Source organism: Gastrolobium bilobum, unplaced genomic scaffold, assembly GCF_033153095.1.
Source record: "Gastrolobium bilobum isolate Gb01-03AN ecotype WA unplaced genomic scaffold, APGP_CSIRO_Gbil_v1 utg3271, whole genome shotgun sequence".
NCBI lineage: Eukaryota > Viridiplantae > Streptophyta > Magnoliopsida > Fabales > Fabaceae > Gastrolobium > Gastrolobium bilobum.
The window spans coordinates 111,892-131,154 of record NW_026895294.1 but is presented as its reverse complement, the minus strand read 5'-3'; the positions used below and the strand labels follow the sequence as shown (position 1 = coordinate 131,154).

At 34.3% G+C, this 19,263-nt stretch overlaps 2 protein-coding genes across 5 annotated transcripts; one reads left to right on the top strand and one right to left on the bottom strand.

Annotated features, from left to right (window-relative positions):
* The first annotated feature begins 243 nt into the window (after positions 1-243).
* On the top strand, positions 244-6,009 carry LOC133304814 (ribose-phosphate pyrophosphokinase 4). 2 transcript variants are annotated; one of them, XM_061504882.1, is made up of 7 exons: positions 244-438; positions 3,559-3,874; positions 4,540-4,635; positions 4,793-4,861; positions 4,940-5,068; positions 5,428-5,524; positions 5,613-6,009. In XM_061504882.1, the coding sequence occupies exons 1-7, from the start codon at positions 317-319 to the stop codon at positions 5,744-5,746; spliced, it is 963 nt and encodes a 320-aa protein (XP_061360866.1). In that variant the 5' UTR covers positions 244-316; the 3' UTR covers positions 5,747-6,009. The 2 variants fall into 2 exon arrangements, with proteins under 2 accessions (XP_061360866.1, XP_061360862.1); XM_061504878.1 differs by having other exon boundaries at positions 5,610-6,009.
* Positions 6,010-9,704: 3,695 nt separating this feature from the next.
* On the bottom strand, positions 9,705-18,501 carry LOC133304791 (protein MEI2-like 2). 3 transcript variants are annotated; one of them, XM_061504869.1, is made up of 13 exons: positions 18,297-18,501; positions 16,930-17,000; positions 16,702-16,845; positions 16,137-16,606; positions 15,010-15,168; positions 14,807-14,923; positions 14,551-14,702; positions 13,067-13,179; positions 12,023-12,962; positions 11,824-11,908; positions 11,671-11,739; positions 11,064-11,243; positions 9,705-10,629 (listed from the first exon to the last, which is right to left on the bottom strand). In XM_061504869.1, exons 2-13 carry the CDS (start codon positions 16,973-16,975, stop codon positions 10,585-10,587), a joined length of 2,520 nt encoding a protein of 839 aa, XP_061360853.1. In that variant the 5' UTR covers positions 16,976-17,000; positions 18,297-18,501; the 3' UTR covers positions 9,705-10,584. The 3 variants fall into 3 exon arrangements, with proteins under 3 accessions (XP_061360853.1, XP_061360837.1, XP_061360845.1); XM_061504853.1 differs by having other exon boundaries at positions 9,705-10,400; XM_061504861.1 differs by having other exon boundaries at positions 9,705-10,400; positions 13,067-13,158.
* Between the last annotated feature and the right edge of the window lie 762 nt (positions 18,502-19,263).

The following is a 19,263-nucleotide window of genomic DNA, read 5'->3' as shown; positions in this document are numbered from 1 at the left end:
AATTTTACGTCTTTTAAATATGACACACACTTTTTTTCATTATTAAATAAGTGAAATCTTATTGAAATTTATAAAAATTAATGAAAAGAAAAATTTCAACACAGATGTTAAATATCCACCTTGTTTCCCAAAACAGACCCGACCCACTATTCATCTGGTTCGTTCCATGTCTCATGGGGCTTACCAAACCAAACTAAAAACCCTTTTGTTTTGTTTTGTTGCTACGTATGTGTGTGTGTTCCCTCTAAATTCTCTTTCTGCTTTGTCTCTACGCCTTTGCTTTGGTTTTAAAAGTTAGAGAGAGAGAGAGATAACAATGGCAACGGTGAAGTCTCCGAAGAAGCAAGTCAATCTCTTCTACTCTCTTGACTGCGAAGACCTTGCACAAAAGGTTGCTGCTAATTCACACGAGATCACTCTCCAGAATATCAGATGGAGGTTTCTCTTCTTCTTCCTCTTTCTCTTTCTACCCAAAACAACTTTCCTTTTGTTCAATTCAATAACTTGCCTTGTGTCGTGCATGCCCACTTGCTTTTTGTTTGTTTATGTCTCTCTGTAATGTGTCAATTCTGGGTTTCTTTTATCGTTTGCGTTTCTGTTATGTTAGATATTGGGTCCTATCTAGTGGTTTACTTGAGTCAACTTGGATTGGATGCCTTTGTTTATGATGCTAACTTTTAACTTCGTGTTCGGATTGGATTGTTTTGCGTTTAGAAAAGCTTGCAGTCGAAATTGTGCAGAGAGAGCTTTTAGATGAGGAGTTGATTTATTGTAAAAAATTAAGCAAAACCAAACATGTTTTTATAATTTATTTGAGGGCTCCGTAAAGTAAACTCCAAGCATCACTTGCCAAACAATTTTTTATGTTCGGGGGTGATGTCAAGCACCACTTCCATTCGTAACATTGAATGATCAAAATGCCCAGGCCAGCCGCTTCCAAGGGTGTTAGGAGATTAGAATTGTTGGTTGTGAAGACCAACTTGAAAACTTGAAAGATTTTAATTGAACCATAGATTCTAGATTTCTAGTCTTTTGCATTAACTAGCTGAACAATAAATCTAAGGAAATTTCTTTTGGTTTTGTTGTCTTCCTCTTTAAGGCAATATGTGTAATCATTGTCTGTAATAACTAATAATTCATCTAACCCAATCTGCATGTTGAAAATATTTTTTCTTTTGAAAAGTTTCATTTTGTCCCACATGGTGTCGTTTATATTTTAAGGTTTAGCATTGGATAATAATTTCTTTGAAGGGTGGATTTTAGGAGAAAACTGTGTTTGGATTTCAGGGAATGATTAAATGTATGTTCCAAATACAAAACTTTCTAGTTTCACTAACAAGTTAGGGTTAGATATTTATGAAGAGAAAGCGGCATAATATTCTACTGCTTTTCAGTAAAACCTTGGGAAAGATTATGAGTGCTGTTTTAGGGTTGCAATGAAAAGAAAGCAACAACCTCAGGGACTTGCCTTGTAGGTGTGAATGGTAATTTCCTGCAAAGCAACAAGAAAAGAGGAGGAGATGAGTCTAAGATCTGATCATCAGATGAAGAGAGTCGGGAAAAATAAATGCAACTTGTTTCACAGTGAAATCCTCATATATGCTTTGGAAAAACTAAAATAAAGTTCATATCTATTCCCAGAGATATATCAAGGACTATCAAACTCAAAGCTTTACACCTTGTTCTAATGGGTCAAGATTTTGACCTCTCTTTTCTTACTAGGATCAGATAAAAAAATGTATCATCTTGATTTGAGATCAATGAACATGCACCTGATTAAGATGGAACTGGAAATGGTCTTCGCATGGAATACTTCAAAAGTTCAAATTGGCTGGCATTGAGGCAAGGCAAGGTGGTGCAAGAACCAAATGCCTTGATTGGCCCCAAACGAGGATTCTTCATCTTGATGCTCTTGAGAAGGCACCTTGGCTGAGAAGGAATGGCACTAGGGTATCCTCTTATCAAGTTTTAAGATAATTGTGAGAGGAATTGGAAAGGGGCTGAAGTGTTTTTGTATCCTCTGCTTTCTATCTGCTATTTGCTAAGCTGGGTATGTTATTGCAACTGGTCGAGAGGAATTGGAATGCTTTTGAGCATGTAAGCTTACAATAGGGTTTTATGCTGTCCAAATTTTATAGCTTACTTCAGCTTAGTAGCAGTAACATGCTATTTTCATCTGTTCTTAACATCATACTGCAGCTTCAACCAAGAAGTGCAATCGAATTGAGCATAAAAATTTGCTTGATCAAGCTTTCATCAAGCCAAGCCCTTTAAACTTGTTATAACTTATGATAGATGGGTAACAATCTTGTAAAGCGCCAATTCAACTAAAAAACTTAAATTGTTTGGTAAAAGTCACATTAATGATTTTATATTAACACATCCTCTTACACAAGAGCTCATTGGGCTTAAAGGGTGGACAATGCACAGGTCTACTAACCTATGCTAAGAAACTCCACAATATTTAATTGTTTATAAATAGAATAGGGGGCGGTGAGGATCGAACTCATGACTGCTTGGCCACAGAGGCTTTTATACGATGCAAGGATCAATTCAACCCAAAAACTTAAGTTGTTAGGTGAAGGCCACATTAATGATTTTAGAGTAAAGCCCCTTTTGCGTCCCTAACAAAAAATACGGTCCCTACTTTAGTCCCATATAAAAAAAAAATTAGTCCCGAGGTCCCTAAGAAATTTAAAATTGACCCATTTAGTTGAAATCGTGGTCCCTCACACATTCAAAAAAGACCCACATTAGTCCTCAAAAGGACTAAAATGAGTCCACTTTGAATTTCATAGAGACCAGGCGACTAATTTTTTTTTGTAAGGGACTAAAGTGAGAACCATGTTTTTTGTTAGGGACCCAAAAGGAACTTTACTCATGATTTTATATTATATTTCTCTGACAAATCTATGCTATATCTCTTGATGATATCTTAAAGTAGGGAATGATTCATTTCAGTGATGGGTTTTTTAAATGATGCTAAGATTTAGTCTTTAGTGATGACTCTTTGAAAAGGGAGGATTTTTCTTAAGTATTTGGGACTGGAGAGATCAGAACATGTACTATGCAACAAGGAAAAAGTCAAATTCAAAAGATTGAAACTCCAAAGAAGTGGATATTGAATATGACAATGCCGATTCATACGAAACATAGGAGTTGAGGGCTATAGAATCAGTGATGGAGCTGATGAAAACATTGATGATGATGATCGGATGTGTGCCAATGAGGAGATTAGGTTATATTATCTTTAGGATTTGCTCGGACGAAATTATAGTGTCTTCATGTGGTTGTATTCTTATGTTTTGATAGTTTTTCATTAGTTAATTTGCTTAGAAAACTTATTTTGTGATGATATTAGTTAGACCAATTACTTCAGTTGTGTCATGACTTGTTTTGTTTGCATCATATCCTTAGACGTCTGGGGATCTTGACTCCCTCCTCAAACCACATTACACCCATGCAACAGTATTACAAACAAACTGCATGGTGAAAGTAGTTTTCTTTTCTTTTAATTGGAAAAAATTTGTAAAACTGATTGATTTTATGCTTATCCAGGTCTTTTGCTGATGGGTTTCCAAATATATATATAAATAATGCAGAAGAGCTCCGAGGTCAGCATGTTGCTTTTTTGGCATCTTTCAGCTCCCCGGCACAAGTCTTTGAACAACTTTCTGTAATATATGCACTCCCTCGTCTATTTGTTGCTTCCTTCACATTGGTTTTGCCTTTCTTTCCAACTGGGTCCTTTGAGCGAATGGAAGAAGAAGGAGATGTAGCAACTGCCTTCACCCTTGCAAGGATGTTGTCAAATATTCCAATTTCAAGAGGTGGACCAACTAGTTTAGTCATATATGACATTCATGCTTTGCAGGTTTGTGTATTTAATGCATTAAAAAGAAGTACTATTTTGCTTTTGTGTTGTATAATTTAAGGTCCTTATGAATTGTTAATAAATATATTTTTATTGTAAATGGAAATTTTGTTGCATAGTCTCTTTTGCATGATGGGTGTGTGTTTATATTGCACTTCTCTTTTCTTGTCTTATATTAAACTATCAAAGAACTTTTCTTAATTGAAGTGGAGGTTTCCCTCTTGAAAGAATGAGTGAAGGTACCATCATATAGAATACATGGCTTACATGGGTGTAAAAGGTTAAATGTATAAGTTTCGTTTCTGTTTAAATTGTTGTTCTTGTTAGATGACATGTTCTGCTCTTTTGATTTTCAGTTTTTAAGGCATAAGAACCATACGTGTTTAACTTTTACATGTTTGAACAACTTATTCAACTATGCTCCCATTTAGTTCAACTTCCACAGCATGCTTAAGCTATGTAACAACATAATAAAACTTATCCATTTTCTCTTTTAATGTTCTCTCTTAAATCTCTTAGGAGGTCATGATTCTTGGTAGAAAAGTTGAGTTTTTGCAACATTGTTTCATCATTCTGTCTTTCTCCACTGCTTTCATATGTCTTGATGTTGAATCAGTATACTATAATTTTTTTTTCTCTCTTGTTCATGATTCAAAATTTTGCAGGAGAGGTTTTATTTTGGAGATGAGGTTTTGCCTTTGTTTGTGACTGGTATTCCTCTCTTAAAGGAACGTCTGCGTCAGCTTCCTGATGCTGAAAATGTGAGTATTTTGCATTATTTCAGTCGCACCTTTATCTGTAGTGATAAACTTGTAATGTTAATACAATGGATGTTTTATATTCCATGGAAAATTTCCACGCTTGCTATTCCCTTATTTTATTTTTTTTATGAGCAGAATTTCTTATTTTTATTTCCAGGTAGTTATTGCATTTCCAGATGATGGTGCTTGGAAGCGATTCCACAAGCAGTTTGATAATTTTTCAGTGGTAGGTCCTCCGTAAGTATCTCTTTATTTAATTTGTACTTCATTTTTTTATAGATTGTCTGAACTTTTGAGGTGGCAGGTTGTGTGTACAAAGGTTCGTGAAGGTGACAAGAGGATAGTTCGGCTCAAGGAAGGCAACGTCTCTGGTTATCATGTAGTCATTGTTGATGATTTGGTCCAATCTGGAGGCACCCTGATTGAGTGTCAGGTCAATTGATCAATTTGTGAATCAAAAAAGATATTCACTTTGTCAAGAGAAATTTGCATGTTTTAACTTTTAAGATTATGGGTTAATGTTGTTGCCATTTGACAACCCATGTAATCAGCCTCTTGCAAATGTAAGGTAAGGCTGGCTACTATAGCCCTTTACTGGACCATGCGTAGAACGGGAGCTTTATAGGACCAGGTTTCTTTTTTTTCTTAAGATTATGGGTGTTGGGTTTGAAAACCTAGCATAAGCAACCTTATCTCTATATTCATGGGTCTGCATATGTTAATTATTAATGCATGTGTCTGCATCTAGATCCAACTTAACATTTCTCTCTTTTTCATGTTGGTTTCCCTTAGAAAGTTTTAGCAGCCCATGGTGCAGCAAAGGTGAGTGCCTATGTCACCCACGGCGTGTTCCCTAACCAATCATGGGAGAGATTCACTCATAAAGATGGTTAGTCCTAGCTTGATGTCACATTCTTCTACATTCCTATATTTTCATATATTTGAATGCTATTGCCATTTGATTTTATTTGCAGAAGCCTTGGAGAAGAATGCATTTGCTTACTTCTGGATCACAGATTCTTGCCCACTTACTGTCAAAGCTATAGCAAATAAAGCTCCTTTTGAAGTATTGAGTCTAGCAGGGTCAATTGCTAATGCCCTACAAATTTAAAGGCAAAATATAACCAAGGGGAAAAACATTGAACTTTTTTATAAAAGGGATTCTCAAATACAATTTTTTTTTTTCCTTGTTTAACATTATTATAACATACTTTCACTTCTGCTATGCATTGCTATGAGCTTAGCACAGTGAAACCTGTGATTTTTAATTTATGTTCCAGAATGCACTCTGAACTGAGTTGAGTGTCAAATCTGGTATAAGACCTAATGCAAATCATCCAATCTTGCCTAAGATTACTCATTAACAGGCATCAGAATTTGAAGTCATTGTTGGAATCCATGTTTTAAAATTTGTCCGGCTGAGAAATCTTATATTCTTTTTGGAAATATTTCAATCAGTTCATTGTTTCGCAATTAATCCGATTCGGGGCGGGTCCAGGATTAAGGCTTTAGACTCCTCCCAAAGGTGGTACTGGAGAGATTCGAACACATGTTCTCACCTCCATCTGCTTAGCTCTCATGCGTTCATACGTTCATAAAAGAGAAATGAAAACAGTTCTTCAAAGATCCTCCAATATGTCTGACTACTTATATGTTCAGTAATAGTATTCTGAAATACATGCAACGGCTGGAAGCTGTTTCACACATGTACGGTCATTCAAACATTCTTTTTGTCAAATTGACAAACAGGGGAAGTCCTTTTTTTACCTTCATCAAAACTTCTTCGCCATAAATCGGATTTTCTTTTTTCCCATATAAACATTGGGAAATAATACTCTTATGCTACATAAGAGTACATTATTTTTCTACACTAATTCGTTTTCCGTGCCAATTAATTTTTCTTTTCTTTTTTAATATAAAATATGAGACCTACATTTAACTTCTCTCTACTTTTTTTCTCTCCTACAATCCTACAAGATAAGAAAACTTAAACCCATAAACATTAGTTACTCAAACAGGCCATGAAGTGGATTTGGGAAAATTACAAACAGCATGTGTTATCGAAAAATAAAAGGAATAAGTAGTGTCATTTTAGTAAGGATCAAATGATTACTAAACTATGATAATTTTGATTATCTAGTTTAATGAAAATTATGAAGAAAATAATTAGAAAGTAAACTAAAATTGAAAAAGCAGGCAACAACAAGAAAAGTAATGAATCAACAAATGTCAGTTATTCTTTAATAATGCTCTTATATATGGATTTGTTGGAGTGCTAGAATTATCATCAATGAGCTAAACACTAAATCACAGGAATAAATGGTTTCATAACATATTTCAATCTAAAACCTTAAGAAATTAGATTAATGAATCATTTCACTTATATAATCTTCATTTAATCCATTTCGAACCAATATAAGACTTCATTACTCATTCTTGAATTTTCAATATAATTATCCTATTGTAATTTAATTTATTTTTTTAAGTCCAGAAGATCGTGTTATAATTAGTATAATACTTACTTTTGTAATACTACATTAATTGAAACTCATTTTATGATATCCATTACTCCTCAAAAGGATTTAACCTATTTCGAAGTCTAAGAAGCATAGGTTGCATTCCATGAATTTCTAGTAAAACTTCATGTTTTGATCCCTCATCTAATACCTAAGACTTTGCAAATATGGGGTCCCGACATACTGCAGACATTAAGAACACAAAGAATGAATTAAGAAAATTGTAATTTCACCTAATAAATAATAAATCAAGCATTCATCACAAGAAAGTATAACATCCAATTCCTAGAAAAAGGGGTGTAACCTCTTAAAAACATTAAAGCACTATTCGAATTTAAATATATAAAAACAAAACATGAATCCATCCTAGGAAAGTAAAAGAATGAATAATATGAAATTTGTTGCTGGATTTCTTCAAGATGTTTTTCTTTGGCTCCAAATCCTTGCTTCTAAATCAAAGTTCTCGCCTTGGGGATTCCGCAGTCATCTTCTTTTAAGCAAAGGCTCCACGACTCTCTTTCTCTATTAGTTCTCTCTTAATATAATAGAAGTTTCCCAGGTTGTAGAGTTTTTTTTCCATAACCTTAGTTGGTCTTCAAATCCTTCTAACTTATATACATTCCTTTCGCAATTCGATCGGGATGTGGTGAAGGATAAAGATCTCCTCAAAAGTGCTCCTCTAAGAATCGAACTTTCTACCTTGAGATTCAAACAATCACTTTTAACCATTGTGACCCGCACTCATTGGGTGAATGCTTCTAAGTTCTAACTTTCTAATACCTTCAACTCTTGATAAGGACTAAAGGCTATGTTTGGATATTGAATGAGAAGTGGAATAGAATAAAATTACTCTAATCATTGTTTTGGATATTTTATGATGGAAAGAAGTAAAGTTTTCATTTCATAATTTAGGAAGCAAACGGAATGGTACGACATATCCCCCACCCCCACCCCCACCCCCGAGTGCTTATCTAAGAATCGAACTTTTGATCTTGGGGTTCCAACAATCACTTTCAACCACTACGACCAATACTCAGGTGAATCCTTCTAACTGTCTAATACCTTCAACTCTTATGTTTGGACTAGTGTTATTAAACAATTTAATTATATTCTCCGTATCTTAAATGAATTAAATAAGGTTCACTAAATAACCTAAAAAATATTAAGCACAAATAAATGAAAATACAAGTTATTACTATGTCAATTTAAATTGCAACTCAGAATTCCTATAAACATACTTCTCAATGACATTGAACTCATATTTTTCAAATCCATCTACATCAAAATGATATATATCACATTCTCTTAATTTATTATTCCGCAAATTGTTTCAGTATTGAAAACTAGAATTTGATATCATTGTAGAAGAGTATACTAGCAAATAAAAGTACAAAAAGGTTTTAAAATGAATTCTACATTTTTTTCTGACAAGATGAAACATTTTTTATTTTTTTTATTTTTATTTTTTAAATGCATGACCCGACCGAGTCACCGGATTTGACCGGGTCTGATGCATAACTGGTCTAATATTTAACCCGAATCGATCTAATGACCAATTCATCGGGTTCCGAGTCGAGCCGAATTTTATAACAGTGATTTGGATATCTAATGAGAAGTGGAACGGAATAAAATTACTATATCATTGTTTTGGATATTTTATGATGTAAAGAAGTAATTCTATAGGCACTTTTCTAAGAATCGAACTTTTGATCCTGGGATTTAAACAATCACTTTCACTGCGACCAGCACTCACTACGTCAATTCTGAGAAGTGGAATGGAATAAAATTATTATATTATAGTTTTGGATATTTTATGATGGAAAGAAGTAAAGTTCTCATGGATAAAAGGGAATGAAATATTTCCATTCCATTCCATTGTACTTTAAACGATGGAAACTAACATTTTTCATCAATCAAAATATAGCTTAATTCTTATTAGAATTCAGATCTGACTTGGTTAAAATCCCCTTATTTTTAGCCTTTGTCAGTAAGACTTATATGAATTAATTCAAAATCATGAAGACAACACCTAAAAATACAAACAGAACCATAAAATGCTTGGAAAAAATATGTAGACTTCAGTTCAAGAAATGCATATCTTACAGGAGGAAGAGGTGTGATTTCTACCTAAAGAGTTTCACTATTAACGAGCAGTGTGGTGTGGTCATAATTCGTTCTGGTTCTTCAAATTTCGAAGTTTTTTTATAAAAGAGGTTATCTTTAAAAAGTTGGATTATAAACTAATATGAATATAAAATAAGTTTAGTCCAAAATACTTAGTAAACTCTCGTATAAGATCAAAAGGCATCAGAATTTGAAGCCATTGCTGGAATCCCTGTTTAATATGAATTCGGTAATTTAAGCTACAAACATGCCAGATTTATTTTCTCACTCATTAAGTTTTTGTTAATTGCTCAGAAGCAGTTGACAACTGATAATTTTAAAGAAACTTCTGTCCAACTAAATTTTTACATGCTTATAATTTCTAGAAAGGATGACACATTCATACAAGAAAAATAAAACAGCACTTCAAACAATATCCAATGTTTCAAAGTACTTAGTCTTTCACTAACAATATTCTGACATGAATGCAATGGCAAGAAACTGGTCCGCATCTTTACAGACATTCACGTGTTTTTGCTTACATGACAACAACAATGACAAGCAGCATAGTTCCTTGTTTCCCTTCTATACAAACTTTTTGTCCACAATGGTTTTTTTTTTTTTTTCCCCATATACACATTAATCATACCGCAAGAGGCCACAACATCTTCAAAAAGGAAGAAAAAAATAACAAATCCCAGAGAGAGTCATCCTGCACAATCTGGCATGCATGCTGTAGAAACATATATCCAGCAATACACTCCAAGTTATTCTTTTCCACTGGTTGTGTAATAATTGTTTCTCTGCAGATCAACAAATTGCTCCCTGCAATTTTTATGATTATTATGAACTATTAACATTCAGTCTCGCCTACCATTGATAAACTGGGCTGCTCCCTTCATCTTTATACACCATTTTTTTTTTTTTTTTTTTTGATGAATCAGCTTTGTACACCTTAAGATCGCCTATGCAGTAGTTAGCACTCCTAGACCCCATTCATTATGGCTAGGAACAATTATTAACAAATGGTTAATCTTTCTCTAGCTTCTCATCCAAATTGCCCTTGGGGCTCTCCAACAAATCACCAGAGTAAGACCCATCTGGTTGACGAATGCATATATTCAAATTGCTGGATAGAAAATGTTCCTAGATGGTAAGCAGAGAAAAGTAGTCAGACAAGCACTTGAAATCAAATGTTAAAGAAATAAATTGATCAATTATTCTAGCTTTTACATAAATAAGAAAAGTATAGTGTAACAACTTATCGGTTTCCTGTTGCATCTCAAAGTAAAATCGACTACTTAAATGTGACATCACAATCAAGCAATCCTCAATACCATCTCGGAAACCATTCAATCAACTTATTATTTGAGTTCTGCATAAGAATAAAGTGTATACTCAGACCTGCCAATCCATGTGAATAGGTACATCTAAAAGGTGAAATAGATAGTTTGTGCAGTTTTTATGATACAGTTCTCATAACTACTACAGCTCAAGTCTGCAACACCGGTCTGCCAACCATGTCAACGGGTACATATAGAGTTAAGGTAGGGTGTCACCTCTGACTACTTCAAGATTAATAAGAGAATTCTATAGATTCGGATATCGTCGATAAGAACTTCGTAAAAATGCACAACCTCAAACTTCCAACAAACAATACAGACTCATTACTTTTTCTTTTTCTTTCTAATCTCATTTACTTGTCCAACATAACAAATCCCTTCTCCAAGAGGAGTCTAGAACTTCTATGAAAATTAACCTCCTCATTTCAAGTTCAATGTATAACCTGAAGTTCGGTGAATATCTTACCTGGTCACCAGTATCTTGGCCCTCTGAATGAAAGAGAATTGGCCGGCACCTCTTATCCTCGTTCATTAAGCTCGAATTCTGAAAATGCATTACAAGCGCAGCCTTTCCTTGTATCCGTGCATATGCCAATGATGCAACTTTTTCACTATTAAACTTCTCCCACTTCTTCCCATTAAATGCCTACATAAATATCCATGATAGACTTCTTAAAATTTAAGTATGCAAATTTCTCCAGGCCACAGGCAAGTTTAATACTTCCAAATTACCAGAAACTACCAATAAAAATACATTCAATCTTCTATTTATATTTACTTTGAAAAAGAAAATATCAGAATAATTCCATACAGACACATATCCTTATGATACATTGTCACATTAAGGAAATCCTTATATCAAAAACTATGCATATGAGAGCAACAGAAAAATATGACCTCAGACTTGCATCAGTATAGAATTAAAACCTTATAGAAGGGGATGGATAGGTGAAGAGACATCATATTGATGAAAGCATAACTCACATTAAGGAAATCCTTATATAGAACATGAGAATTTAAATATAGTAACAGAAAAATATGACCTCAGACATGCAACGGTATAGAAATTAAACCTTATAGAAGGGGATGATGTGTGAAGGAGACACCATATTGATGAAAGCATAACCCACATTACACTTATTCTGCAAGCAAAAAGAGACATTAAGAAATAAGTCATCCTGGCAGTAAAGATCCCTCAACCCTAATGAAAAATGGGATGTATATACCTTAAAGTCAATTGGTAAGTAGAGAAAGTCATAAGTACCCCGGTGATTCTCATCAATTGCAGCAAGCAGCATCTTCGAAGTGTACCTTAAAAGCAATCACAAAAGGGCAAACGTCACTCAGAAATTCATCAGTTACCATCCCAATCAAATTGCTAGTATATTGATCAAATCACTAGGATACTTGTTTAGTTGTTCTTACTTGTTAGGAATGTTTTTAATCATTAAAGTAGTCCTTGTATCTTCACCGCTGATGATTTTGTCTAGATCAAGCTGGTACAGTTTCTTACTATCAATTTGGTTCCCATTATTATCAGGTCGCCTGCCTCGTCCACGGTCAGCTAATCCCTCAATGTTAGTTGCTCCTGGTCCAGAATATGAACCATTTCCAAGGAACAAGGAACCATGCCTAGGCAGTGACATCATTCTGAAACTTGGTGAACTAATTTCAGTGGTATTTCCTGAAAGGCCAACACCAACTCCTAAAGATGCATGAGCACCCATGTTCACCATAAAATTCCCGTCACCATGATTCAAATTCCCAAATGCAACCGGGTTCACGAGAGAAGTTTCAGGGGACTCTGGGAAGTAACTAAAATGCCTATCAAGAGGAAGGCCAGATGGAGCAGATCCTACATGATGATGGGGCTGGGAGCCAAGAAAAGGACCACGGTGACTAGTATATGGGAAACCCTGCCTTTGGCTACTAGAAGTAAATGGAAGACCCACAGAAGATGAAGACCAGGCAGATGTGTTTGAATGCTCTGAATAAGGAGTTGGGCTCCCCCAAAGAAATTGAGGACCAGACAGTGTTCCAATACTTGATGAACTTGAATTTGATTCACCAAAAGTAGATATAGGCCTAGGACTGGCATTTACTTTTTGCTCAGGAAAGGACATAGAATGCTGAAAAGCTGCTGCTTGTGTTGAACCAGAGTTTGCAAACATCTGATTTGCAGCCCTGCCAGGGTCCTTGCCAATTGGTGCAATCTTGGTAGAGGTTGATGCATGCGGAGAAAGAATTGCAGCCAATCCAGACAAATGGTTAATATTCATAGGGCTGGCATGACCCAAACCAGGGGACTTGCTAAAAGAACCTAATGGATTGTGTTCAACAGGACTACCAAACTGTGCCCAGTTACCTGAGAAAAATAGCCAACTAATTTAACTTATAACTGAAGATACGTTTCTAAAATGATATAACTAGAATTTCACATGAGAAAGAAGATTAGATTGAGACATTTACCCGGAGGAGAACTGGCCAGAGGTGAACCTACTTGATGCCTAAAAGTTCGAGCTTCATCTTGTTCCAGTTCTTGACTCAGTTGTTGCATCAAGCTAACAAGAGAAAATGCATCACTGGTTTTTCATGGGTTTCATTATGTAGAAAATAATAACATTGTCATTTGTGTATAAGGATATAAAACATAATATTAGTCTAAACCATATCAAAATAATAATAAAATAATATTAATAACGCTAAAATGAGAAAAACAAAAACAAAAGGCAGAAGAGATGAAATGACCAAAGCATCAAGTGTCTACAAAAATGAAAGAAAAAACTAATTGGTCAAGAATTACATGCATACTGTACACAGTCACAAAAAAAGGAGGAGGACAAGAAATGTAGCTAAAGTTCCTAAGAAAGCTGGAGAAAACAAAACATCAACAGAACTAATAATAGTGCACAGACCCAACTGCATCCCAGCAGAGTGCTTTATATTTCAATATATTGGTGTAAAACTATGAATAGAGACATGCCTTATAGTACAATAATTTTATTTCTTAACATCTATTTCTTTCCACATCCCCATTTTATATTAGGACAGGTTTACAAGCTTACAGATTGCCTACCAGGGTAATTAGTTTGTAGTTACTTTGACACCAACTATTATACCCCAATACATAACTGCATTTTAGCATGCATATGAAAAGAAAATGCTATGAATGAGAGCATGAAAGGTGTGAAAGTCATAGGAGATAGGATGGCTGAACAAAATCCACATATTGAAGCTGAAATTCACTAGCTCAAACATAATGCTTAGAATATTCCTTTACGATAAAAAAATTTTAAGGAATGTCAAACACGGCAAATTGGTTTTAGATCCTAATAAGGTGATGCAAGCTTATCTGAGCAGTTAATTTAAGAATTTGATGGATAATTAGAACCACATTATCGCCTTTCACTTTCCAGATTTAACCACCCAGACTTTTTCTCCATGAAAGCAACTTCAATTAACTTATTAGCTACTTACAAGCAACTAACTTAATATCAACTTAAGCAATAAATATTAATATATATTGTTGAGATATATAAAACCATTAATGTAGCCTCACTCAATAGCTTAAGTTTTTGGGTTGAATTGATTCTTTACATGGTAGCAGAGCCTCAGTATACCGGGTTCGATCCTCACCGCCCCCCATTTTCTTTCTAGTGGAATTTCTTTCTTGGCACAGGTAGGTGGGCCTGTGCATTGTCCACCCTTCAAGTCCAGTGAGCTCTCGTGTGAGGGGGCGTATTGAGATATATAAAACTATTAATGTAGCCTCACTCAATAGCTTAAGCTTTTGGGTTGAATTGGTTCTTTACATATATGATATACAAAACTTTCGAGCATGTCACTACCTTTCTAACATACACAAAAGATTTAAGAAACCAGGTCAACGAAGAAAAATAAATTTTAATGGAAAAATATTTATAGCACACTAACCAAGATAAAATCCAACTTACTTTCTACGCGCTCCACCAGGGCGGCTGGGTTCAAGTTTTATGCGTTTCCCAGCAATATCACTCCGATTCAATGCTTTAAGAGCTGCCTCTGCTGCTCTAACATCATAAAACTCAATAAATTTATGGTGTCTCTTGTGTGGTGTTTCCCTGATCTGCACTTTTAATACAAAAATTACAACTACTCCAAGCACTAAATAAAAATTAAGCAGAGATCAAAGAAAATACATTTGAGATGAACAGATAAAACATGTATTACCTCCTTGACCTCACCATAAGCCCCAAATATTTGACGAAGGTCATCATTCGATACTGATGGATCTAAATTGAACACAACAAGGGTTCCTTGGTTAATATCTTTTTCCGAGGGGTTATCCTGAAACCAGCAGAAGAAAGATGAATATCACAAAGGAACATCAATGATAATCAGTCAAACATTAAGTAATGTTATAAAAATCAAACCTTAGGAATTGAAAAATGGATATCAAGTTTTCTTCGTCTCAATGGCTTGTTTTGTAAAGCGCGCATTGCAGTTCGAGCAGCTCGAATGTCATAGTAAGATATCATCACAAAGCCCCTATGCTTGCATGCTGTGTACAAAGTTCTGATATCCCCATATTGCTATAAAAAAAAAAAAAAAGAATCAACAACAAGAATAGCAAAATAAAGGGAGAAAAACAAGATCTTTTCATGTTATACATAAAAAAGAAATGCATAACTAAAACATAAACTATATACAAAACGGATGAAAAATACAAAAACAGTTAAGGATAACATATACTCCAACAGAGAAAATAAAAGAAAAGAGTGAACTTAAGAGCCTTTAAAGTGTCCAATCCCTGCCCAGACATGGAAACATAAGGGCAAAGAAACACTGTTAATAATGCACATATTCCTCTCCAACCAGATATACCAGAGAATAGCATCAACCGCACACTACCACAAAGTTTCAACCGCCTTATTCTCTCCAAAACTTTTGAAATTTATCATAAGAATCATTGAAAACTAAGCAAACATTAATTGTTTGAGAAGCTTGAAAATCTTACCTTCTCATTTATTAAATTTCAAGCTTAACCAAAAATTTGGAAAATATTACTCTTCCCAAATTTCAAGAACCAGACAGATTAAAAGGTTAAATAATAGGCAACTTTTCATTATTTCTTAACCTCAAAATTATCAATTAAATGATCACAAGTATTTCACCTAGAAATTTACTTTCAAAGGTTAAGCACCAACTCGGTAATCTCCTTACTCCCAAGAAAACCAACTGGGTTTAAAGATAGACATAGCTCTATTGAAGGATTAGCTTAAGGTAAAATGCCTCAATTAGTTATACTAATTCATGGACTTAGGTTTGTAACAAAAGAAGCAAAAACATGATTACCAAACACATTTAATACTCTGCTTAAAGATAAATACAATACTAGTCACTAGTGAAGCATTAGGTAAATGGACAACACCTCAAACACTGTTCGTAATTCAGAGTCCTCAACATTACTGTTGATGTTTCGAACAAATAATGTCCTTGATGGATGCTCTGCTTAAAGATAAATATAATACTAGTGAAGCATTAGGTAAATGTACAACACCTCAAACAGTGTTCGTAATTCAGAGTCCTCGACATTACTGTTGATGTTTCGAACAAATAATGTCCTTGATGGATGCTCTCCATAGGGATGCTCCCCAGCCACTGTTCCCACGCCATTTGGGATTGCATAATGACCAATACCATTTGACGCAACTAAATCTGACATGCTTATTTTTGACATACCAATACTAAGGCTGTCCTGGGGTTCAAAGTCCATTTCAAACCCCCCTCCATTGATAAACAGATCATTTTCATCCAAATCCTCCAGTTGGCTGGGCAACCTACTAAGGTCAAGATCATCCATTATCCCAGCTAAAAGCTCGTCTTCATCATCAGGAAGCATGTTTCCAATTGCATTGGTTTCAAAATCAATGAAAGGATCATGTCCCTCATCCTCTTTGTGAACTTTATCTAATGTCAGCAAGTTATCATCAACCGGTTGATCATGATGCTCAGAATCAGTCAAATTTACTGCATATCAACAATAAAAAGGAAAAAAAAAAAGTCTTAATAATCATTTTGACTGATTCCAATCTGTTCTGTTAGAATCATCATCTCAAGCTTACACTTTTCGTGTGGAAGAACAGGCAGTGAACTAGAAAAGAAGCTAACATCACTTGAATCATGAAATACATTAGTCGCATGCGGTATTCCCCATGCACTGCTTCCCACCTTTTTTGGAATATTAAGTGAGGAAATCTCAGATAGGCCTACAAGAACAACATGAAAACTAATTTTAAGAAAATATCTCTACACAAGATTTTATGCATGACATATGAAGTAAGAGGACGCACCTACAACACCATGAGCAGGCAAAGAATCCCCGGAATGTTTGTCCATTTTCAGTCACTTTCTACTACTATTGCTAAATTCAAAGAAAAAAGAAGGGTCAGATTCTTAATATCAGTTACTAGAAGACGTTATAAAATTATTGCGAACCAACGTGCTATAAATGGAAAAATTGTCACAATCAAGTCAAGGTGCATCACAATTTAGTCTCACAAAAGATAGACAAAGGTTTTCTCATAGTTTTATCTCTTTCTTAACTTTGTCTCACCTTGAGAGCCCAAAGAGGGGAGTAAGATGCAATCATTGGTATAACTTACAGAGCAAAGATTACAACCACTATGGATATCTACCAAGTTGAATTAACCAACAACTATAACCATGACATTGTGTTGACCAATACAACTTTTATAGCTCATTTGGATGGATGAAATAGATACTGAAGAAAGGAGCTGCCCAGTCCTATGGGGATCAACCTAGGAAAAAAGAAAAAATCAACTACAATGATAAGTTATTTCAAATTTTCCCTTCTACGATTGCAAACAAGAGAACTCCAAATTTCCTTTTCTTTCCTTGTAATAAAGATTCCCAAATGAAGGAGATCACATCCTTGGCCTTTCTATTATGGTCATTCTTTAACTCTACTATGTTCCATCAAGTTCAACCATTCAAAACAAGCCATTAAAAAATGAACAGGAAAATTAAAGTTAGGACATAACCAGAATCCAAACAGATTGCCTATGCGTTGTGCCATAAAAGCACAATTGTATTATACTGTGGGAACGAAAAATTACAGAGAACGAAGAAAACAAGCATAGAACATTTAGCAGCCAAAGCATTTCCCAACTGACACAAGACCATAGAGTCAACTAAATTCCAAAACCAAACTACACAGTAAACTTTCTCATAATATTATCAGCACAGTAACTATAACTGCACAAGCCTAAATAATAGGAGAGACAAATTAAAGAGATTAATGAAAACCAAATAAAGAATACTCAGTAGCTGATGCATTTCACAACTGAGTAAGGAAGACTACAGAGTCAACTTAAGGTCCAAACCAAAAATTACCCAGAAAATTTAATCAACTTCACCCAACCCCAAAATGAGAATTTTAACACAAACACAAACAGTTACTCCCAGATTATCCACCACAACCACCACCAAGCCCCACACCAGTTCAAGCTCATGCACTAAAATAACAAAGACTCATTTGCCAGTAACCCGATCAAGTACAGAAAAACCAAATTTTGAAAGAAAAAACAATTGAGTCCCTTCCAATAGTTGAAAAGCGTAAATTTAGAAAAATAAAATAAAATAAACTGAAAAGAAAAAGAGAGAGAGAGAGAGAGAGAGAGAGGAACAAGAACAGTACCTTGTGAAAGAGAATAGACGAGAAAAATTACAGGGGCTAGAGAGAATTCATGGAGGATTGTTATTGAGGAAGTGGTGTGAAGAATTTCTGTTGATCACGGAAATTGGGAAGGGAAGGGAAGAGTTTCCGTAGAAGCAGAGAAATTTCTTCCTTCTACTCTTCTACTTCCTTCTCTGTCGCCGGGAAACCAGAGAGCAAGAGTGAGAGAAATTTTCCCGGAAAATTAGAGAAAAAGAAAAGAAGAGAAAAGAAAATAAAACGGAGGAAAATGATTGGAGGGAAGAAAGACAAGCACATGAAAATTAATAAATTATTATTATTAGAAACTCTTGAGAAAGTAATATAAAAATTTTTTGTAAAATATTTTATTAAAAAAATGGAAGGAATTAAAATAATAATATTTTTGCTCTGTTTTTTGCTTACATTATGCCATATTTGAATTGTATTTGGATTCCGTTGACACGAATGCTCCACATTCAACACTTGCCGAGTTCTCAAGCTTAAAATTTTAGATTATCCAAAAACATTAATAATAATAAACTACGCATGGATATTGGAATATTCTCTATTTGGAATTTCAAGATATGCATGCAGTGTTATAATTTCAATTATAGTTAACCTATTTGATTTCGAGAGATCCATATAATAGTAATCGTGCTTCAACATTAATTAAATATTAAGATACGTGCATGCATTGATTTGATTAACAAAACATTTTATGTGTATAGAAAATATTATAAAAAATATTTAGTTTTTGATACCTAATTATATTTTAAAATATTAAACTTTATTTATCTAATGACAAAGTATAAACAAAATTATGTAATAATAAAAACAATTTTGTTTATAATTTGTAGAACTTGTCCGTAAGTCTTATAGTAATTATGATTTAAGTTGATTTTAGGTGAATAAATATGAAAAAATATTTGTCATTTTAAAGACATAATTTTATATTATTTTAAATCAA

Bases quoted from the DNA above. Each gene is read 5' to 3' on its own strand.
- LOC133304791 (XM_061504853.1), bottom strand. From the start codon at position 16,975: ATGGACAAACATTCCGGGGATTCTTTGCCTGCTCATGGTGTTGTAG. The intron at 14,924-15,009 runs GTTTGATTTTTA...TGCTGGTTTCAG, and splicing joins TCCATTTTTCAATTCCTAAG to GATAACCCCTCGGAAAAAGA. The intron at 11,909-12,022 runs GTAAGAACAACT...ATTGCTTTTAAG, and splicing joins ATTAAAAACATTCCTAACAA to GTACACTTCGAAGATGCTGC.
- LOC133304814 (XM_061504878.1), top strand. From the start codon at position 317: ATGGCAACGGTGAAGTCTCCGAAGAAGCAAGTCAATCTCTTCTACTCT. The intron at 3,875-4,539 runs GTTTGTGTATTT...AAAATTTTGCAG, and splicing joins ATGACATTCATGCTTTGCAG to GAGAGGTTTTATTTTGGAGA. The intron at 5,525-5,609 runs GTTAGTCCTAGC...TTTTATTTGCAG, and splicing joins GAGATTCACTCATAAAGATG to AAGCCTTGGAGAAGAATGCA.